The sequence below is a fragment of the Rhynchophorus ferrugineus genome, unplaced genomic scaffold, assembly GCF_030347505.1.
Source record: "Rhynchophorus ferrugineus isolate W39M unplaced genomic scaffold, kcgeb_rfMv2 rfM4, whole genome shotgun sequence".
Taxonomy (NCBI): domain Eukaryota; kingdom Metazoa; phylum Arthropoda; class Insecta; order Coleoptera; family Curculionidae; genus Rhynchophorus; species Rhynchophorus ferrugineus.
Genome location: NW_027472583.1, coordinates 26,383,811 through 26,404,242, shown reverse-complemented (window position 1 = coordinate 26,404,242; position 20,432 = coordinate 26,383,811). Strand labels below are relative to the sequence as shown.

Here is a 20,432-nt window from a genome sequence, read left to right as displayed (position 1 = left end):
CCAGGTTTTATCTTTTGTATTACATTTGACAATTTAATAGCTCTTTAAGAAGGTTAAGGATATAATAAATCTGTCTTTTTTTTATTGTCTTAATTTAATTCAATGGTATAAACTATAAGAAAAAATGTAATATCAACAAATATATTACTAAAACATAATTTTTAACAAAGTGTGGGTTTTACTATAACTATTTAGCAATCATTATTTTATTATATTAGTAAACATCTATTTACATGATGCTTGATATCAACATTAACTGACTTTTGTTTGTTGTTTAAAGTATACTTAATTTAACTTCTTGCATCATTGATAGTGGCTGGTACCTTGACTGTTAATCCATCCATGTCTTCAGTTAATATAATTTGACAACCTAATCGGGATGTATCTGTTAATTCATATGCTAAATCTAACATATCTAGTTCCTCCTCTGATGGTTTATTAGGTAAAGAATCATATGTTTCTTGAGAACATATCAAATGACACGTTGAACAGGTAAGGGTCCCTAAAATTATTTATGAGTGAGTATGTTCATATTGATTGCTTATGTACTCATACCTTCACAAGCTCCAAAACCATCTAAATCTAAATTGCTATTTATTACAACATCAAGAAGTGAATCTCCTACTTTTCCCTTTGCTTTAAGACGATCTCCATTGGCTTTTACAAATGTTACCTCTACTCTAAATTAGATTTAATAATTAGTGTATTATTTTAATGGAAAAATCACTTACTCCTTTTTATTTAAAACTGGTTGACCAACTGTAAGAACTCTTTGTGTGGAATGGATGGCAGATTTTACATTTAGTATTTTCCCAATTCTATGCCCAGTTCTGAGTATATTAAAAGCCATTTTGGGCTGTATGATATAGTAAATATATTTTCTATTATGACCAATACATAATAAATTAAACGTTGTTCCTAAAACTAAACGCTTTATTCAAAAATAACGGTAAACTACTTGGAAGCCTGACTTTCTTGGGACGAAATTTCACTCCTGTTTTATGAACGTACGTGTCCGACGGCTCGATGCTTGGATTTCAACATTATCATTAGGATGATTTCTAATAAGACTTTTCTAAGGTTTTGTAATAATTATACATCTGCTTCGTTGCCATATTTAACAGATTTTTTATTACCATATTTGTTTTTAATAAAATAAAATAAATACAGCGGGAAGCAATTTTAATTGCATAATTATTAATTATTAATTCTGAACAATTGAATTTATGTTTTTCTCCTAGGAAAAGTATATTTAAAAATTAATATAAGTCTGAAAGAAGATATTAGGTTAGGTGTAAATGTAAGGTTATTAACTGGACGATTTAATAACATTTAAATTGTACAGATATTTATTTAAAAATGTACAGCTTAAGACGGGTCACATTTAAAAACGATTTAATTAAAAACACATTATTACGTTTACACTCAACTTCAATTGAAACTGCATCAAAGCAGACAGGACCTTATGATAGTGATTTAAAACAATACGAGAGATTGACTAATTTAACAAAGAGAACGAGGCAAAAAAAACCTCAACGGCCACCGTTTGTTAAAAATCTGCTTCTTGGCAAATTTGATACCGAGATATTGGTTTTTCCGCAATTAGAAAATGAAGAGTGTGATTATCTTACGAGGGATACTGGTAATTTAAAAACATTATTGAAACAAAAACATATGGTCAATGTAAATTCAATGGGAGATAAAAATTTTAGGTATTATTTAATTATTCATTTCTTCCTGTACATGTCAACTTACATTTTCGTTTATAGGCAAAGTCTTTCTGACATTCAATCTATAGGGTTGCAAGCATCTCAGTTTTTAGATGGTCGTGAAAGTACACCTATGGAAGTTATGAAATTTCTAGAAACCTATGCAGACCATGATCTAGGAAATAATTTGATATATAATGAGCAATTATCTGTTCAAACATTAGTGAAGTATGCTAGTGAGGCATTACAGAAGAAATATTTATTTCCTGTTATAAAAGGAGAAAAGTTGTTAGCATTTTGTCTCAATGATAAAGAGTTTAGTACTTTGTCTAGTATGAAGACTAAAGCCGAACTTACAGAAGATGGAAAATATTGGGTAAAACCCTTTTTTTATTTTGAAATATTCTGTATATTAATTTATATGATTATAGATTTTGAATGGAGAAAAGATGTATGTTGTAAACGGAGTATCTGCAGATTATTTAATAGTATTTGCAGTTACAAATATTTCAAATAATGAAGAATCTAGTGATGTATCAATAACAGCATTTTTAGTAGAGAAAGATGTGCAAGGTGTGAGTTGGAGAAAAATTGATGGTAGCCGGAATGAAGTTGCTCAAATTTCTTTTCAGAATGTACAAATTCCAGTTGGTATGTTTATTATTAATGTTATGTACCAGTTTATCACTGTCGCTTTCAGAAAATATTATCGGCCAAGTCCATAAGGCAGACCACATAGCAAAAGATATAATTAGTGATTTCAGATTAAGTTGTGGTGCTGCTTGTTCAACTTTAAGCAGAAATATGATCAACAATTTGTTACAAACTATATTAAAGGAATCTGTAGAGGATCCAGTATTATATAAATCAGAGAGTGTTCGAAATAAACTTGGCAAGGTATAAGGAATAGAGAAGTGAGATTTAAATTTTTTTATATTTTATTTATTCAGATGGCTATGAATCTTTATGCTGCAGAAAGTATAACTTACCTCACAGCAGGACTACAAGACTGGTATGACAATCAAGATGTTACTATAGAAAGTGCAATTGTGAAGGTAAGCAAGATATATATTAATGTATATATTCTATATATACTATTTGGTGACACTTTTAGGTCCTTACATCTGAAGTGGCATATGAGATTGCAAAAATTTGTTTAGAGTCAGTTGGAATATCGGCAAATTTTAAAGATCACTGGTCCAGGAAGTACCATGACAGGGTCCTTGATTATTTAACATTGTATGAAACAAATGAAAGCCAAAAGCTTTTTATTGCATTGATGGGTTTACAATATGCTGGAGTATGTTCTATATAGGCCTTTACATATTAAGACTTTTTAATCAGGTTATTGTTGAATCTTTTTAGGTAAAGCTTTCTGAGAAAATTAAAAAACTTCGCAATCCATTATTCCATGGTACTTTTGCTTTATCAAGAATATGGACTAATCGGAAAAATGTCTTTGACAATCCAGATCTTAATTTGAATTTGTCTTATTTCTTGCATCCTTCTCTCCAGCAGGCGTCGTTACATTTAGAGTAACTGTTAAAGATAATGTCTTTTAGAGTGGGGTAATTTTTTTCTTTTGTAGATACTGTGCTAAAAGATTGGAGTATGGCACTGAAATGATTTTGACCAAACACGGTTTAGAAGTTATGAATAAACATGTAGATCTGTATAGGCTGGCAGACGTTATGATTGATTGTTATGCTATGACTGCAGTTTTAGGTATTTGTATAGTATATCTGATCTGATTTTTGTAAGCGACATCTTTTTATTTTAGCTCGAGCTTCAAGATCACATTGTATTGGGTTACGAAATAGCCCTTTTGAATTATTGTTGGCTTCTAATTTCTGTTATTTTGCCAGAATGAGAGTAAAAAATAATATTTTACGCTATTATTATGTAGAAGATTTAAATAGTGATAAGAACCTGTATGACATTGGGAAACAAATGACGAAGAGTCGAGAATATATTATACAGGAGGCTCTTATGAGGAATTTTTAGTTTAGATTTTGATTGTCTTCCACAAAATTCTTTAAAGTTGCTTTAATTATGTATTGAATACATAAAATAATCTTTTTTTTTGATGTAAATTGTAATAAATTATTGTATGTTACAGAATTTAGATAAACTATTAATTTTTAATTTAAATGAGTTGTTATTTAGTATTTTAAAATCATTTGTAGAATTTATTATAAAACAAAATTAATGATAAACAATAGATTTAAAAAAATATATATCTGAATTTAGTTAGCCAATAAATAATATGTCATTTATCTTACCATACAAAAACGTGTTTAGGCTTCTCAAAATGCCGATTGGTTTTAAATTTCGTTTTCGCCTAGAATGCCTAAAAACAGTAAATAAATCGACTTAAAAAATTAATCACTTAGTGACTAACACTAAATAAAAACTTTATGTTGATATACAAAAGACGATAAAAATGATTTAATGTTGCAAAATATAAAAATCTTTGTCACAAGTTATGTTTCTGTATACGCAAGAAGTTGTAATCATCTAGAATTGATGAATCATTGAGTTGCAAATTGATGAATATTAATGCATTTTACGAAGGTTTCGAATAACTCTAATCTCCTTTGTCTTTTTATTTTAAATATTTTAGAATGGCGTATAGTTCTGGTATTAAAAGTATTGTGGAAAAAGTTTTTGTAGAATTGAAATTTTAGTTAAAACACGGCCTTTTCTTTTTGGAAATAGTTTTTTATTTTGTTAAATAATTGGGCTTATAAACTATTAGAACAACAATTAATAACGTTAATAGGGTAGCGGATATTACCACTAAAAACAGGCGAAAACTAATTGGATGTTTACTTTTGCACTTCTTGCAAACGCATCCATTGATCTCATGGATTTCAGGCATTTTGGAATTACCTTTAATAAAAGTGACAGAAATTTTTTAAGGTCCTGTCATACTGAGCAATTTGATAACCATAGAGTAGTAGTAGTATGAACTATATTTTATCGTATAATTAATTTTTTTTTTGGATTCTGGTTTATTCTAATTTCTATTAATTTTATCAAAAATGTTTAATGACAAAATTATGATGAATACATTTATATTTGAATGTTTAATAATATAATAATATGAGACGCTGAAAGCTTGGAAATTATTAGTTAACGTCAAAATTGTTTTGTTTAACATATATTACTAAATCGGAGGATGTCGTATTTAATGATGCGGTAAGAATGTTTTATATGAACATAAAAGTTGTTCTATATAGATACTATTCTATTAGTTTTTGCAATAGGAATAAAGAAAATTGGTAAATATGTTGCAATATGTAATTTTATTAGATAAATGAAGTACTCCTTATATTAGTTTATAAATATTACGGAAGCAATTGCGGTTTTGCGAGGCACACATTATAAAATAATTGTGCAGGAATATTAATTTTATTGAATTTAGATTAGTTATTAATTGCGGTTATTTTAAGTTTGACACGGATTTTAGTAAACATGCATGAACTTGACGTCAGGGAGTACACGACCTGAAAAAGAATGATATTAAATTTAAGGTGATTCCTGAAAGAAAAATAAACGACAGCGACTTTATAAATGGACGGTTAATTTATAGTCATGGATTCGTACGGGAACTGAACAAGAAACAGGTTGCGAATAAATAAATAAATGTAGGTAAGGTGTAGCTGGCAAGTAAATGTAAAGCGATCGCGGCTGTGATGTGTTGCGCGGCTTTTCTCTTGGAATGTGCTTTAATTTCGTCGAAATAATTAGGTGTATAAGCATTTGGTGGGAAAGCCTTTAAAATTTATTATAAAAACAGTGACACAGCCAGTTTGATAGATCAGTGCAAATATGGATTCCCAACAAGCATTTGGTTTGTTGCTTTTGGTGATTATTTCACGTGAGTATCAATATTTATAATTTTTACTTTATACTTTCTTTCATTGTATTTATTGTGTTCTTGAATTTTACTTTATGTTATATTGGTTAGGAATTTCTTTTATTATAGTTTAATAAATTTTGTATATCGAGTTTTTTTTTCATTTTTCTTACATTTTCGTATTAACTAGAGCTATGAAAATATTTAAATAGTTAACGCGAAATAGTTTTTGAAACTTATATTTTTTGATGAAATATTATTTTGCAGAGCTAAAAGAAACCGTTGGGTCTCCAATCAAAGGTTTGTTTTCTTATAATATCTTAAATACATTTAATTTAACACTGGTTTGATATTTAGCATGTGGAGTATGGAATACTATAGATGAACAGTTTCCTTGGGCTGTCGGTATATATAGCGGTGATAGTGAAAATAAATTGGAATTAGTATGTCAAGGGACTGTAATATTGGATAATATTGTTGCTACTTGTAAGTACTATACACTTTAAAATTTAGTTGATTGAACACTATTCAGTTACATCCAAACGTAAAACGTTTTTAATTTTAAAGATTATCGCAAGTTTAGCTAACAGTTTACAATGATATCAATTTTTTTAACAATACCGCTCTTCACATAAATATTTTCATTTTCAGCTGCACATTGCGTTTGTGGACTTCTAGACAACAAAGTAAAATCGAATTTATACGTTTCCAATCAGATTAAGAATCAGCTTCAATCTGGTTCTACGTCAATCAAGGTAATAATAAGTATGAGACAGTAGACAGAGATACAAATTTCAATTAGGACCTATCTTAAAATATTAATTTATTCTTCAGACGTCCTAATTATTATCGTATTGTGATGTTTGCTAATGTCGGTATTTGACATTGAGATTTTCCGGTAATATGGTAAATGCACTTTGTTTGAGAACATATGTAAATTTTAGATGTAACCTATCATTGTGTTATTACAGTGAAATCTTTTTACAATATGTAAAATTTATTTGCATAAAAATTTATTAGCAATATGACGGTTTAATATAATTTAAACCATTATTAGATGTTTGTTTTATGAATATTATATTATATCGACTGTCATCTATGTTATTGTCAACATGACAATTATTTAGTAATGATCATGAGCAATGTTTTGTTGCTATAGTTGTGTTCAACTATCAACAAATTCGATCTAAATTAGGATTAATAGTAAATGTGATCACATAGCAATAATTGTTTACAAGCTTTATATTTCATTCATTTATTTGTGTTTTATTGTGTTTATTTATTGATTTTGTAGATTCAACCTTCGGAAGTATTCTGTCATAAAGAATATAAGGGCTTCCTGTTTTACCCATATGCCGATATAGCTATTATAAAAACAACCAAACTGGTTTTTGGTGATTCAAAACCTACGCCGGTTTGTGTTGACTGGTCGGATTTAAACGTTCCTTCAATACAGGTATTACGAAGTTGCATACTTATTATTGCTGTTGAATAAATGGGCCATTGTTTTGTTAGGAGGTTAAAAATGGACTATTGCCAATATGGAGTACTAACATGAAAATATTTAAGGCTTTGTCATTGGACAGTGACACTTGTACTGCTTTTACGTCTGATGATTTTCTCTACGTGTTAGATAATGACAAACTCTGCCTGAAAACAGATTGTAAGTACGATTTTAACCGTAATTTACTTTTATTATGTTTTTTGATTTTTTTTAGTTGTACCTAATGATAGTGTTAATATTGGTTCGGGGCTTATTATAAAGAACCCGAAAGATGGTTTATACTATTTGGAGGGTATTTTAAGTTACGTGGATAGTGATAGTAATCGGAAAGGGAAGAGTACCCCTATAGGTGCTACGTCTATACGGCAGTACATCAATTGGTTGTCACATACTTGTGTCAGAGAATGAATTGTGTAGGTCTGATTTAGGTTATTATTTTTTTATCATTATCATTTTTGTCATATTTATTTATACCTCTTACTGTACGTTGTTATATATAGTAATAAAAGATGCCTTTTTTGAATTTGAGTTTTTTTAATGATTCTATCTTTCGTTAATTTAAGTGAAAGGTTTGCTTGATAGTGTAGTAGTCAAGACGATGGCACGGTACTCCAGCTGATTCGAGTGGCATTTGGACAAGGGAGTTTTTGATTGCTCTCATTATCGGGTGTTCTGAGATGGTTTCTGAGTTTGATATTCGTTAATTTATAGGTTTAATGGCGAGTTAAGCGCTTACCGCATAGATCAATCATAATTGTAAAAAGGAGATTAAAAAGTAATAATAAAATAATAATAGTTAATTAAATGCAAGTTGAATCAAATATTGGGAATATGTCGTGTAAACAAGTGTGTACAAACAACAGCTTAACTGCTAAATTAGATGATTTTAACATTTTGACTTATGTTAAATAACAGCTTTCCATTTAATGTTATTGAATTGTTTAGTGTTTATAGCGCTTATTACTGAACGCTCAAAATTGTATTTCCTTCCAAAATCCGATAGTTTTATAAAGTTATGCTGATATGGGGCATCAGGCAAGCTCGAGAATAATGCATTGGACAAAAACTCAGCTCAAACTTCAGACACTTTAACAGTTTATGGATGAACTTTTTCCAAGCTGTTTATATGTCAAATGTTATATGTCAAAAAGGTCCAACACAAATTTTCAATGTTTCCCTTTCAGAAACGTTTCAATACTCCAGTTTCACTGCTTGTTAAGCAAAAAAAGAGTATTCTGTGGGATGAGATTGACGATTAAAAAGTGTCGAAATCGACCGAGGTGGGATAGTCATGACCATAAGTCTAGCTGTGTATTGTGTTACAAGCTGCCAATTTAATGAAACTGTTACTGCAGAAGCTTACCGATCAGTGCGCCGAGTCTATGGACCCAACCATCCATAACTATAGGCCTTGGTACTGTTTTGGTGCCCCCTAAGACGTGATGGCCACAAGAGTCTTGTTCTGGAGAATTCTCGCATGCGCAGAAGGATTTGAGTTTGCAGCGCTGCCAGTTATTCAAAATTATACGCATATATGAAAAATATAATATAAATAGAATAAATTATCTTGAAATCACAAGCTAACCTAATACCATAGAAAGTAATATTTCTGTTGAGACTGAAGTTACAATGCTTTTACTAATAAAACTTGAAATTAATTAGAAGTTAATACCACTAAAATGTACAGAAAAATCTTAATAACCTTTAGAATTACTACTAGTACAATGACATACTATGACTCCAGAACAATATGAATTACTATCAGTGTTTAATGAATCGTTTAATAATAATTTTTCGGTTCTGTGTTCAGTAGTTAAATCAAAAGTTGGTTGCCAAAATCTGAATACTTTGTAAACAAAGACGATAGACAGTTCTTGTTATTCTTGGACTTCTCTGTCTATATAAGGATACAATTCTGGCATCTATTTTGCCGGAATTTTGTGGTACAATGCTGCTAAATTTTTATTTCTAAAATTACGCGTTTGTAGTTGATTTGCGTACGACAGAAACGACGAATAATCTACCGTAAAAGAGTTAGAGCTGGCAGCGCATCGGCCAGGTTCTAAAATATTTGTTTATATATTTTGTGTCATCGATCTGACGGTCATTCCTAGTTGCTTGATTTGGTCATATTTCGTTTTATTGCAAATCTACTTATTTGTAGCGCATGCTACATAAAAATAGTAGACCTAAAATTATTCCTCCATATAAGCATAATTTTATATGCTTATATGGAGGAACTTTCACTCTTTCACGTTTCCTCGTTTTCTTCAGAAAGGGAGGTAAAATTAAGTGTTTTATATAATAAGTATATTGTAATAATTTGGTTTCTTAATAAGTGCGGGTTGATGTTGAAATGGAATGAGATAAGCTGTGTGTCAGATATTATAAATTTTCTCATTTGAAAGATCCAGTTATGCTATTATATAAAATATATAATTTGTGGATTGTAGTTCATTGGTATGGACCTACGACTCTAAAAAATCCTATGAGCGTACCTCTTTATGTTACCCCTGTGGGAGATACAGTATAACCTCAAATTCTTTAGTAGAATGTCCATTGTGGCGTTCGATGTCATGTCACATATGACACTTAGCAATGTCTTGCGTTGGAACCATATCTTGGCAATCAATAAATATGGAAATCATACTATATGCAACAAAAACAACAGCTAACATTAATTTTATAATTTTTGGGCTCAAATTGATAATTTATATCGATAATTATGTTTTATCATTTGGATGTACTACTTAATCATGTACCTTGCCATTGTGGTCTGGCAATCAGTGATAAAATAATAAACATGTTAAACAGGTACCACCAAAATAACATGACCGCCACATTTTGCCAATGTCTAACCATCCAAATTAAAAAAAAAACCTTTATCATTTGAACTTCTTCAATCATTCCGGTTCCTTAATAAATGGAATCAATGTCAAAAAGTTTTTCAAATATCCGATAGTTATTTGTTTGAATTTAGTTCTTTAGACATGGAGAAAACATAATGATATAACTTTCTTATTTTGTTTGAGAATTAAATACAGTCTAAATACTTGGTGTGAACATACATACGTCATCTAAATTTATGACGTCAAAACGTCGCAATGTTGCCGTATCAACTCTGAGTTTTAATTAGCTTTGGCATATAAAAAAATTCTAGTTTAAATAAAACAATGAAACAAATATGTTATCAAATACATATAGTTTATTTTAACGTTATAATACATCTAATGCATATATTATCGAATAATTTAAACTACAGTTAATTATACAGCCACAATAATTTATAGGTTAGAGTTGTTATATATTTACCTTAAACTCTTTTCCACACCACCAATGAGATAGAGTTCTAGGCTCGTCTTTTTGTGTAGTGGTATCCCCCTGGAGGCCACATCCACCTAATTAACAATTGTATATTCAAGTAATGTATTTTACTTTCATTAGGGAGCATATTTACCTTTTTACGTTTAGTTATTGTTTTCTTCGATGGTATGTTTCTTTGTCAAGTCATTTTGATGTCAATGTATTTTTTATTTCTTCTGCTACTACCTGTGTACACTGTATTCTTGATCAAAGTGAGTTCTCCCTAGTGCATTTGCCATATCTGCAAAACAGTTGGTAGTTTTTCTCTCATCGCAAATATTAACCAAATGCTCGTATATGTTCTAAACAATTACACACATACAATCACACATAATGGACATAAATCTTTCACACTCTAGAGTACGATTTCCTACAATTATCGTTAGTTATATACACAACTTTAGTTGTTTTCTCTCTCATCACCCTGTCATGGAAATAATCACCATTAAATCGTAATCCCATATTTAGTGAATAACATTGAAGTGAATAACTAAGCTGTTAATTTCCAATCTATCGAACGTTTATTGACGATTCCATCATTTCCCAATTTTTTCTTCAATTTCATCCAAACCGAAGGGGCTATTAACCTTTCCTGTTTCCAGCATGAAGCACAATATATCTGCAATGAATTATTAATAAATGCTCTGACTAACAAAACCTAATCAGTTCTTATTCCAAAGTTTACATTTTTCGATCAAAGTGAGTTGTCAAGTAACACAAATTTTATTATCATCTTGCCATGATGTTGAGTATATTAGTCCCATTTTGAAATATTCATGCATAGAGTAATAGAGATGCAACTCAATAGGCGCAAAGTTTTGCTTTGTCCAACATCCAGAGGTCGTTCACATAATTGGCCATTCAAGTAATTTGATTGGTTAATTTAAATTTCGATAACAATAAATGTATAATGTAAATTTATCTATAAAATATAAATATAATCTTATATATAAAAATGAATCGCAAAATATGTTCCTAAGCGCATAACTCAACAACGCCTGGACCAATTTGGCCAAATCTTTTTTTAAAATGTTCGTTGAAGTTCAGGGATGGTTTTTACGGCGAGAAAAATTAGAATTATTGCTGGAAAAACCCTAAAAATAGCCCTTTTTGTTTGAATTTGTTTCGTGTATCAGTTGACAATTCATCTGTCATCTGTCAAAAGTCATCTGTAACAGACAACTTTTTTTTTTTAAATTTGATATGACTTGAACTCAAATCCTTTTAATCCGTACGAATTGTTTTATTTATTTAAAATTTTTTATTTGTTTAAAATTTAATTCAAATTTTAAATAAATAAAACAATTCGTACGGCTTAAAAGGATTTGAGTTCAAGTCATATCAAATTTAAAAAAAAAAGTTGTCTGTTACAGATGACTTTTGACAGATGACAGATGAATTGTCAAGTGATACACGAAACAAATTCGTATATCGTGTTTTGTGCAGAGTGTTTAGTTAGTTAGTGTTTGTTTAGTTCGTGATTAGTGAAAAAATAATTTATATTTGATATGCCTCCTATAAGACGAAGCAATTTAGGTAGAAGAACCAGAAATGCTATAAACCAAGCTAATTACCGATCTAATCGTACTGCACAAGAACGTGACGACGGAAATGAACGTGAAAGAATTCGGATATCACAAACGCGTGAAGCGCGAGCGCGACATTCAACTAATAATCGCGCAAGTTTGAATCCAGTTGCTTTCAGTTACGATGTGTCAATTGACTACAGTAACTACCAATGTGTTGTTATTGGTTCTATGAACTTGGTTTGCTCACACTGTAAGGCATTAAAATACAAAAACGAAGCCAATGGATTGTGTTGCGCAAATGGTAAAGTGAAATTGATACAATTGGATCCACCACCAGAACCATTGTACTCATTGGTTTCAGGAATAGGAACAGATTCTATACACTTTTTGACACATATTCAACAATATAACAATTGCTTTCAAATGACTTCATTTGGGGCAACAAATGCAGTTCGGGAAAATTTTATGCCAACTTTCAAGGTATGTATTATAGCAGTTACTCATAATTATTTTAGCGAACAAAATTTTCTGTCACCAAAGTTAAGATGTGTTACTAATCTTCAATTTCTTAATCATTACGAAATATATCACTTAGTCATCATATTATATGGTGATTCAGTTTCAGTGACACTTTTATTATATTTTATATTTGATAGATATTAGTTAAAACTAAATATATACTTTTTAAGATCAAATATTATTTAAGTTTGATCATTGACAATCCATTAATTTATACCACACCATAACATTTTTTTTATTTACAGATACAAGGGCAAATATATCACAGAGCAGGTTCACTGTTACCAGTGTCAGATAGCGACAACAAATTCCTGCAAATTTATTTTATGGGCAATTCACCACAAGAAATTGATCTGCGTTGTGCACATAACAATTTAGTAAAAAGGTCTATTGTAGAACAATTACAAACTTTATTTCATCAACACAATCAATTGATTATATTGTTTAAAACTGCCCTGGATCTGATGCCATCCGATAATCACAAAATTGTAATCAGAGCTGATAAAACACCTGCAGGTCAACATACAAGACGTTTTAATGCACCAACTATTGATGAAGTTGCTATCGTTGTAGTTGGAGAAAACTTGGAATCCCGTGATATTGTTTTACATCGTCGGAATTTTCAATTACAACCTATAAAGGAAACACACCGCTCATATGATGCACTGCAATATCCCATTATATTTTGGCAAGGTGAAGATGGCTACGATTTATCAATAAAAATGATAAATCCCATTACAGGTAACTAAAATATTAGTTTAGCTATGGCGATAATATCTCAGTCACTATATTATGTATTTTAATTTTATATTTGAATGTTATTAAAACAAAATCTGTTTACAGGTTCTGAAACCAACAAAAAAGTCAGTTCAATGAACTATTATTCATACCGCCTAATGATTCGGGAAAATGCAGATAATCGCATATTGAAATGTCGGCGATTATATCACAAATATGTTGATGACATGTATGTTAAAATTGAAACGGAGAGATTAACATTCATCAGGTTGAATCAAACCAAACTCCGATCTGAAGAGTATATTCACCTTCGAGATGCGATTAATACTGATGGAAATGCACAGAATGTCGGTCGGATGACTATTCTTCCAGCAACATACATCGGAAGCCCTCGGCATATGCACGAATATGCTCAAGATGCCATGTCGTATGTTCGTCATTATGGTACAGCAGATTTGTTCATCACATTTACATGCAATCCGCAATGGATAGAAATTAAGCAGGAGTTATTACCTGGGAAATCATCCATTGATCGTCATGATATTACAGCCAGAGTCTTTAGACAAAAGTTGAAATCTTTAATGAATTTCATCGTAAAACATAATGTGTTTGGTGAGACACGCTGCTGGATGTATTCTGTGGAGTGGCAGAAACGAGGATTGCCACATGCACACATTTTGATTTGGTTGGTTGAAAAGATAAGGCCAAATGAAGTTGATGCAGTGATATCAGCTGAAATCCCTAATGTACAAGTAGATCCTGGATTGCATGAGGTAGTTATCAAAAACATGATACATGGTCCCTGTGGAACTCTTAATCAAAATTCACCGTGTATGATGGATGGTAAATGTTCAAAACGATATCCACGGACATTAATATCGGAAACAATTACTGGTAATGACGGTTATCCATTGTATCGTCGCAGATCGACAGCAGACAATGGAAAATCAACAATTGTCAAATTAAATTAACAAGATATTGAAATAGATAATCGTTGGATTGTTCCATATTCACCCATTTTATCAAAGACATTCAAAGCACACATCAACGTTGAATCTTGCCATTCAGTGAAATCGATTAAATACATTTGCAAATATGTAAGCAAAGGGAGTGATATGGCTGTGATTGAAATTGGTGCAGAGAATTCTAATGATGAAGTTACCCAATACCAAATGGGCCGCTATGTCAGTAGTAATGAAGCAGTTTGGCGAATATTTTCTTTTCCTATTCATGAGAGACACCCTTCTGTTGTTCACTTAGCTGTGCATTTAGAAAATGGACAAAGAGTGTATTTTACAGCACAGAACGCAGTACAAAGAGCTGCTCAGCCACCATCTACTACATTAACCAGTTTTTTTGAGACATGCCAAAACGATGATTTCGCACAAACATTGCTATATTCTGAAATGCCAAAATATTATACCTGGAATCAATCCTCAAGGAGATTTATACGACGGAAACAAGGAAAATCAGTTCCAGGATATACAGATGTATATTCCACCGATGCGATTGGCCGGATTTATTCAGTACATCCAAGCAATGATGAATGTTTTTATTTACGACTGCTATTAGTCAATGTACGTGGCCCAACATCATTCCAACAGTTACGAACTGTTGATGGTGAATTGTGTGGATCCTACAGAGAAGCCTGTCAACGTTTGCAATTGGTTGAAAATGACGCTCATTGGGATCAAACTCTCAATGATGCTGTAATATCATCACACACTCATCAAATACGAACATTGTTTTCTATAATCATATCTACATGCTTCCCATCAAACCCAATTGATTTGTGGATGAAGTACAAAGATTATATGTGTGATGATATTTTGTATCAAATACGGAATAGAATGGGAAATCCAAATATACAAATCAGTGAAGAAATTTACAATGAAGCATTGATTTCAATTGAGGACATGTGCTTGATAATGTCAAACAAACTATTAATTCAATTAGGCCTGACCGCGCCCAATCGTCCAATGCATGACGCTTTTAACCAAGAGTTCCATCGAGAAAGACTGTATGATCTCAACGCTTTGAAAGAATAAATTCAAACAAATCTTCCACTGTTAAATGAACAACAGAAGTATGTATTTGAAACTCTTATGAAAGTAACAAATGATGAAACTGGAGGGATTTATTTCTTAGATGCACCTGGTGGTACAGGAAAAACTTTTTTTATTTCATTAATATTAGCAACAATTCGCTCACAAAATAAAATTGCACTTGCACTCGCTTCGTCGGGAATCGCAGCAACTTTGCTTGAAGGTGGTCGAACAGCCCATTCAGCACTAAAATTGCCATTAAATATGCAAAGCAATGAAACTCCAACCTGCAACGTTTCGAAGAACTCTGCAATGGCAAAGGTTTTGCAGCAATGTAAATTGATTGTTTGGGATGAATGCACGATGGCACATAAAAAATCTTTGGAGGCTTTAGACAGAACCTTAAAAGATCTACGTAGCAATAATAACCGATTTGGTGGTGCAATGATTTTATTAGCAGGAGATTTTCGTCAAACATTGCCAGTGATTCCACGATCAACGCCAGCTGATGAACTCAATGCATGTCTAAAGTCCTCCAATTTGTGGAAACATGTTAAAGTACTTCATTTAAGCAAGAATATGCGTGTCGAGTTGCAAAATGACCAATCTGGAAACATATTCTCTAAACAACTCATTGACATTGGTAATGGCAAATTTCCTATAGACATGTTGACGGCTTGCTTTTGCTATGACTATAAACAAGTCCCAGGGGCAATCATTAAGTGTTTGTGGTATTAATCTAGAAAACCCATGTTTCTCACATGGTCAATTGTATGTTGCCTGTTCCCGTGTTGGAAAACCATCAGATTTGTTTATCTATGCGCCAGGTAATCAAACAAAAAACATCGTATACCACAAAGCAATATAATGATAATAATAATAATAATTATGATTCACATGATTAACAATAAAGCGATTACTTACTTTTCAATCCTTATATATGTTTTATTTAATTATTTTTTATTCACAACGCCCTATCACCAGGGTGATGGTTCTGTTCAGGAGAATTTTTTAAAATACGTAGGCACAAAAACTGCCACATTACAAATCTTTTTGACAGGACGAAGTCTGTCGGGTCAGCTAGTATAAAAATAAATATACCCCTAAGACAAGTATTCCATAGTACAATTAAGATAAAAGGTTTTGAACTTATATTTTTTAAAGATATTTCACAAACATATGTTATATTATCGACGTGTCAATATCGCGGGATAAAATAAGAGTTTAAAAATTAAAAATTAGTTAAAAGAAGAGTTTAAAAGAGCCCTACTGACAGTATAATGAAATAATTTTCTGGGGCATAAGATATTGCCTTGGCTCGTCTATTCATATAGGAACATCTGGAATTTAACTTATAGAGTCATCCCCCGCTATTATAATTATTTAAAGAGCCCTTATGTTCTTCTTCTTCAAAATTTCCTAAAGGCCAATAAGATGAAAAAAATTAACTTATGTTAAACGATTCAAATGACTTCTGAAACATACTAGCCGAGGATGTGTATTCCTGAATCCATTATTTGGATCCAAAAAAAACTATCTTGGTTAAATAGCCTTAAGCCAATATATTTATATGGATAATTAAAATTTTTTTTATTTAGTGAAAAGAACCCCTCAAGGTAGTTATTAAATTGATGTCACTTTAACAAATTTGTTCTTATTTGAGCAATACATTTTACAGCAATATTCCTCGTGTATTGAATATCGGTTGATCTACTCTTAATAGATTTGCATTCAGGAGCTACTTTTTATTTTATTGGAGCTGCAACTATTGATCCAAGAAGAAAAGTATATACCCGTTTGCATAGCTTCTTTTGGAAGGGGATTAATTTATAAAATTAAAGAAATCAATATTTGATGTTTGGATATATATGAATGATATAATGAAATGATGTAACGATCATAAATTTCTTTGATACTTAGTTCATTCGGTTTAGGATTTTTAACATTATCAACCATTGTTTAATGACATCCAAATACTTCTTCGAATGAAAACGATTCTGCATTTCTTTACTATCTGTGCATCCGGACACACAACACTTCCTAAGTCAATAATTCATTTTACTTTTTGTATTATTGATATATGCACTATTCCTTAGACAGCAATACTGAAAATGGCGCTCAAAATAAATAAATAACAAACGTACCATAGAATCGAAGTGAGCCAATCAGATTCCGTCGCTGCCTATAGCGTAGCGATTAAAGCAAGTAATAAGTTAAAAGCAGCGACATCTACATGTTGGACGTTGCGAAACATTTCCCCAAAATTTCCTATTAAGTTAAATCGCTATTTCTCTATGTATCCATGTCTCATCTAAATAAACGATTGAAATAATAAGATATGTTATTATATGTTATTAAATTATGTTTTTATTGAAAAAACTTCTCCCTGTTTTAATACATATCATATCTCTGCTAGTGCTAAAATCAAGCTGATCTTGATTCGTCACCCACTTCGTTTGAGGGCTATTTCTTTTCGGCGAATCTAAGAATATGTTTTTCATTTTTTGAGATATTTCAGTGACCGTGTCCATACTATTATTCAGTGCAGTTGTAACATTCTAAAATTTTTTTCAATAAAAATCGCAGCAAATTAATATTTAACAGTAAAATGCACTCTTACAAATGTTGCTGGCAAGAGGGAGCATTCATTATCTCGATTATGCTGTATCTGGCTTCGGCATTTTCAGTCAGATTAATAATAAACAGCGATTTGAAATTTATCAAAACAAGCCAAGCGGCAAGACAACGTTTACCACTTTATAACCTCTTATCACTATTGTTTTGAAGAATTTTGCATACATTTGACAACCGGACGACTTTGGCAGGCTGGTTCGTTTACGTGTTCGAACGTATCATACAGCAATACATCTATTTTTAACAAGAATAAAATGAGAAGGAAAATATTATCTGATTCTAAAACGAATTTACAAATTGCGGCAGGCAATACATTAAACATATTGATAACAGCATGTTCACAGCAACTTTGGTTAGACTATATATTTTATTATTAGACTATATATTTAAGTTATATTATATAATTGAAATATCAGAAATACGTTAACGTTTTGTGATGAGTTCAGATAATACGAATACATTTTAATTGTTTTTTTTGTAAGAATTAATATTTTGTTGAGAAGGAGCCCATAAAGATATTTCTTTGAAAGTATTTTACGAGCAATACCATTATTATTTCCCATCTCTTTGGGATTTCTGGTAGTCTGGTAGTAATTAAAATTATGTCAGCTCTTCCTAGTAATTTTTCATTGACTTTGCAATATAGCAGGCGTTTTTATATTGCAAACTGATTTAACTGTTCTTCTACTTGTATAATAGCGATTTTCATTTTCATGTGACTTTTTCGTTTCATCTTTTTCGTCGTTTTCGAAACAATTTCGTTAAGTTGAATTGTTCTACCTAAAATAGCGGTTTATAATTCTTTGCCGTCTGTGTACACCTCGGTTATTTATGTCAAAATCAAATTCTTAGATCACTTCGTAACTCAATTTGATTTCGAGGTCGTGGTGCAACTCTTTATTGATTACGTAACGATAAGTCTCGGTAACATGTTTTAGTGCAACCACATATTTGCTCCCCATAAGTTGAAATTGGCTTTATGATTGACTGATAAACCAATCTAATAATATTTTTATGTGGAGTTGAGGGTATCTTTCGATTTACCAATACAGTTGCTTGATTCTGAGACTGAACTGCCGTGTTTTTTTAACATGATGTTCCCAATTTAATCTATCATTGAGATGGATGCCGAGATATTTTCTGTTTTCTTTGTCATATATAGTCACTATAACACATGGGCTGAAAAGAAAACGTAGTTATTTTTGTTCAAAATTGGCTTTATTTATCAACGTAATCTCCATCAAGAACCACAAAATCATTCCAGCGTCGCTCTAACATTTCAATACCACTTTTTAGAATTTTAGAACGATTTATCTTTTGCCTGGAAATAGTCCTGTCACCAATTGCTGTCCCCTAAGATGACGACCGTTTTAAACCCTGAGTGAAGTGATGAATCCTTCATTCACAGTCACATATCGACCCTTTGTCATAGTCAAATGCTCATGCAATATAAAGCCAACATGTTTTTTTGATATTGTTACGAGGTTAGCTAACTTACGCAACTCCAATTTTCAATCATTCAAAACGTTTTTTTTTTTTTTTTTTTATGTTTTCTGGTGTTACATTTGGACGACATATGAGTGTAAAATTGTGTGTAAAAAATGCGAAATTGTTTTTGATCCATTGTTTTGAAAGTAACAAAAGTTGTGTTATTTTTAACACAGTAACTCACAAACTTAATCGTAGAATGTCATAAAATTTTAAGAGCTTTATTTTGAAGGTTACTAACTGAAAAAGCAATGGTGAATGCAATAAAATGAATGCGCCATCTATGTGTTAGGTCCAGGATTTTTTATCCAATCTGTTAGAAATTTTTGACTGTTTTCAGCGGCTACAGAATATGGCTGATAGGTTTGCTTATCTAACGTTGGTCATATTAGTACATATGGACAATAGTAGATGTAAGCTAGACTGTACACCTGCCGAGCCTGACGAGCGGGACTTACGGAACCACTGCGAACACTGCTGCCACAGGCATTGAAAATTATTAAAATGTTTTGCGAAATTCAAGCTGAAAGATCATTTGCTCAACATTATAGTGATGATCTGAATATTCCTCACAATTGCCATAAAAAATGGCAGATGTGAGAAGATTATTTCAAAATTGAAGTTGATTAAAAATTATTTAAGATCATCAATCAGTACGTGTTTTGATAGTGCCAAAAATAATTTGTTCTTAAAACAGTAGACAAATATGTATAAGATACATGTTTTATATCAATGTAAGTAGCATATGTATAAGATACATATATATATATATATATATATATATATATATATTGTATACATTATATTGTTAATCAATTTATTCTTAAGTCATATTTCTGATCGTTATGTCTATATAAAGTTCTCGAAGCTTTAACATTTGTATCATCATTCCAGTAGGATGTTCAGTCCAGTCTGTTGTTTCATCATTGTAAAAATATAATTATATATCGCTATTATATCAAAAAATAGCGGAAATACTTATTGGAGACCAACAAATCACATCACATATAAATCGTATCTATCTTATCTCGTGTATATGTG

General features: G+C 31.2%; 4 protein-coding genes and 1 long non-coding RNA gene across 7 annotated transcripts; 3 read left to right on the top strand and 2 right to left on the bottom strand.

The window, feature by feature from the left end:
• Positions 1 to 127: 127 nt before the first annotated feature.
• Fdx2 (Adrenodoxin-like protein 2, mitochondrial Ferredoxin 2) lies at positions 128 to 1,112 on the bottom strand. 2 transcript variants are annotated; one of them, XM_076401432.1, is made up of 4 exons: positions 972 to 1,112; positions 732 to 924; positions 556 to 680; positions 128 to 502 (listed from the first exon to the last, which is right to left on the bottom strand). In XM_076401432.1, the coding sequence occupies exons 2-4, from the start codon at positions 848 to 850 to the stop codon at positions 291 to 293; spliced, it is 456 nt and encodes a 151-aa protein (XP_076257547.1). In that variant the 5' UTR covers positions 851 to 924; positions 972 to 1,112; the 3' UTR covers positions 128 to 290. The 2 variants fall into 2 exon arrangements, with proteins under 2 accessions (XP_076257547.1, XP_076257548.1); XM_076401433.1 differs by having other exon boundaries at positions 732 to 918; positions 972 to 1,110.
• A 154-nt stretch (positions 1,113 to 1,266) lies between these two features.
• On the top strand, positions 1,267 to 3,854 carry Egm (acyl-CoA dehydrogenase family member enigma). Its single transcript, XM_076401406.1, has 9 exons — positions 1,267 to 1,712; positions 1,770 to 2,085; positions 2,141 to 2,360; positions 2,410 to 2,606; positions 2,660 to 2,764; positions 2,824 to 3,009; positions 3,075 to 3,244; positions 3,298 to 3,434; positions 3,490 to 3,854. Exons 1-9 carry the CDS (start codon positions 1,360 to 1,362, stop codon positions 3,711 to 3,713), a joined length of 1,908 nt encoding a protein of 635 aa, XP_076257521.1. The 5' UTR covers positions 1,267 to 1,359; the 3' UTR covers positions 3,714 to 3,854.
• A 1,190-nt stretch (positions 3,855 to 5,044) lies between these two features.
• On the bottom strand, positions 5,045 to 8,607 carry LOC143196332 (uncharacterized). The gene is made up of 2 exons (XR_013005731.1): positions 8,439 to 8,607; positions 5,045 to 5,218 (listed from the first exon to the last, which is right to left on the bottom strand). It is a non-coding gene; the product is annotated as an uncharacterized LOC143196332 (long non-coding RNA).
• LOC143194747 (coagulation factor IX) lies at positions 5,384 to 7,598 on the top strand. Its single transcript, XM_076401424.1, has 7 exons — positions 5,384 to 5,592; positions 5,839 to 5,871; positions 5,929 to 6,057; positions 6,223 to 6,326; positions 6,866 to 7,027; positions 7,087 to 7,234; positions 7,290 to 7,598. Exons 1-7 carry the CDS (start codon positions 5,544 to 5,546, stop codon positions 7,481 to 7,483), a joined length of 819 nt encoding a protein of 272 aa, XP_076257539.1. The 5' UTR covers positions 5,384 to 5,543; the 3' UTR covers positions 7,484 to 7,598.
• Positions 8,608 to 12,688: 4,081 nt separating the features above from the next.
• Positions 12,689 to 14,196, top strand: LOC143194745 (uncharacterized). Of its 2 annotated transcripts, XM_076401423.1 has the most exons (3): positions 12,689 to 13,002; positions 13,060 to 13,227; positions 13,330 to 14,196. In XM_076401423.1, exons 1-3 carry the CDS (start codon positions 12,813 to 12,815, stop codon positions 14,193 to 14,195), a joined length of 1,224 nt encoding a protein of 407 aa, XP_076257538.1. In that variant the 5' UTR covers positions 12,689 to 12,812; the 3' UTR covers position 14,196. The 2 variants fall into 2 exon arrangements, with proteins under 2 accessions (XP_076257538.1, XP_076257537.1); XM_076401422.1 differs by having other exon boundaries at positions 12,689 to 13,227.
• The last annotated feature ends 6,236 nt before the right edge of the window (positions 14,197 to 20,432 follow it).

What these genes read in the sequence shown, in the direction of transcription:
- Fdx2 (XM_076401432.1), bottom strand. Translation starts at nt 850, where the DNA reads ATGGCTTTTAATATACTCAGAACTGGGCATAGAATTGGGAAAATACTA. An exon ending in CCAGTTTTAAATAAAAAGGA is followed by an intron (nt 681 to 731) that starts GTAAGTGATTTT and finishes AATCTAATTTAG; the next exon opens with AGTAGAGGTAACATTTGTAA. An exon ending in TGGTTTTGGAGCTTGTGAAG is followed by an intron (nt 503 to 555) that starts GTATGAGTACAT and finishes AAATAATTTTAG; the next exon opens with GGACCCTTACCTGTTCAACG.
- Egm (XM_076401406.1), top strand. Translation starts at nt 1,360, where the DNA reads ATGTACAGCTTAAGACGGGTCACATTTAAAAACGATTTAATTAAAAAC. An exon ending in TGGGTTTACAATATGCTGGA is followed by an intron (nt 3,010 to 3,074) that starts GTATGTTCTATA and finishes GAATCTTTTTAG; the next exon opens with GTAAAGCTTTCTGAGAAAAT. An exon ending in TGCTATGACTGCAGTTTTAG is followed by an intron (nt 3,435 to 3,489) that starts GTATTTGTATAG and finishes TTTTTATTTTAG; the next exon opens with CTCGAGCTTCAAGATCACAT.
- LOC143194747 (XM_076401424.1), top strand. Translation starts at nt 5,544, where the DNA reads ATGGATTCCCAACAAGCATTTGGTTTGTTGCTTTTGGTGATTATTTCA. An exon ending in TAAACGTTCCTTCAATACAG is followed by an intron (nt 7,028 to 7,086) that starts GTATTACGAAGT and finishes TTGTTTTGTTAG; the next exon opens with GAGGTTAAAAATGGACTATT. An exon ending in ACTCTGCCTGAAAACAGATT is followed by an intron (nt 7,235 to 7,289) that starts GTAAGTACGATT and finishes GATTTTTTTTAG; the next exon opens with TTGTACCTAATGATAGTGTT.
- LOC143194745 (XM_076401422.1), top strand. Translation starts at nt 12,813, where the DNA reads ATGGGCAATTCACCACAAGAAATTGATCTGCGTTGTGCACATAACAAT. An exon ending in AATGATAAATCCCATTACAG is followed by an intron (nt 13,228 to 13,329) that starts GTAACTAAAATA and finishes ATCTGTTTACAG; the next exon opens with GTTCTGAAACCAACAAAAAA.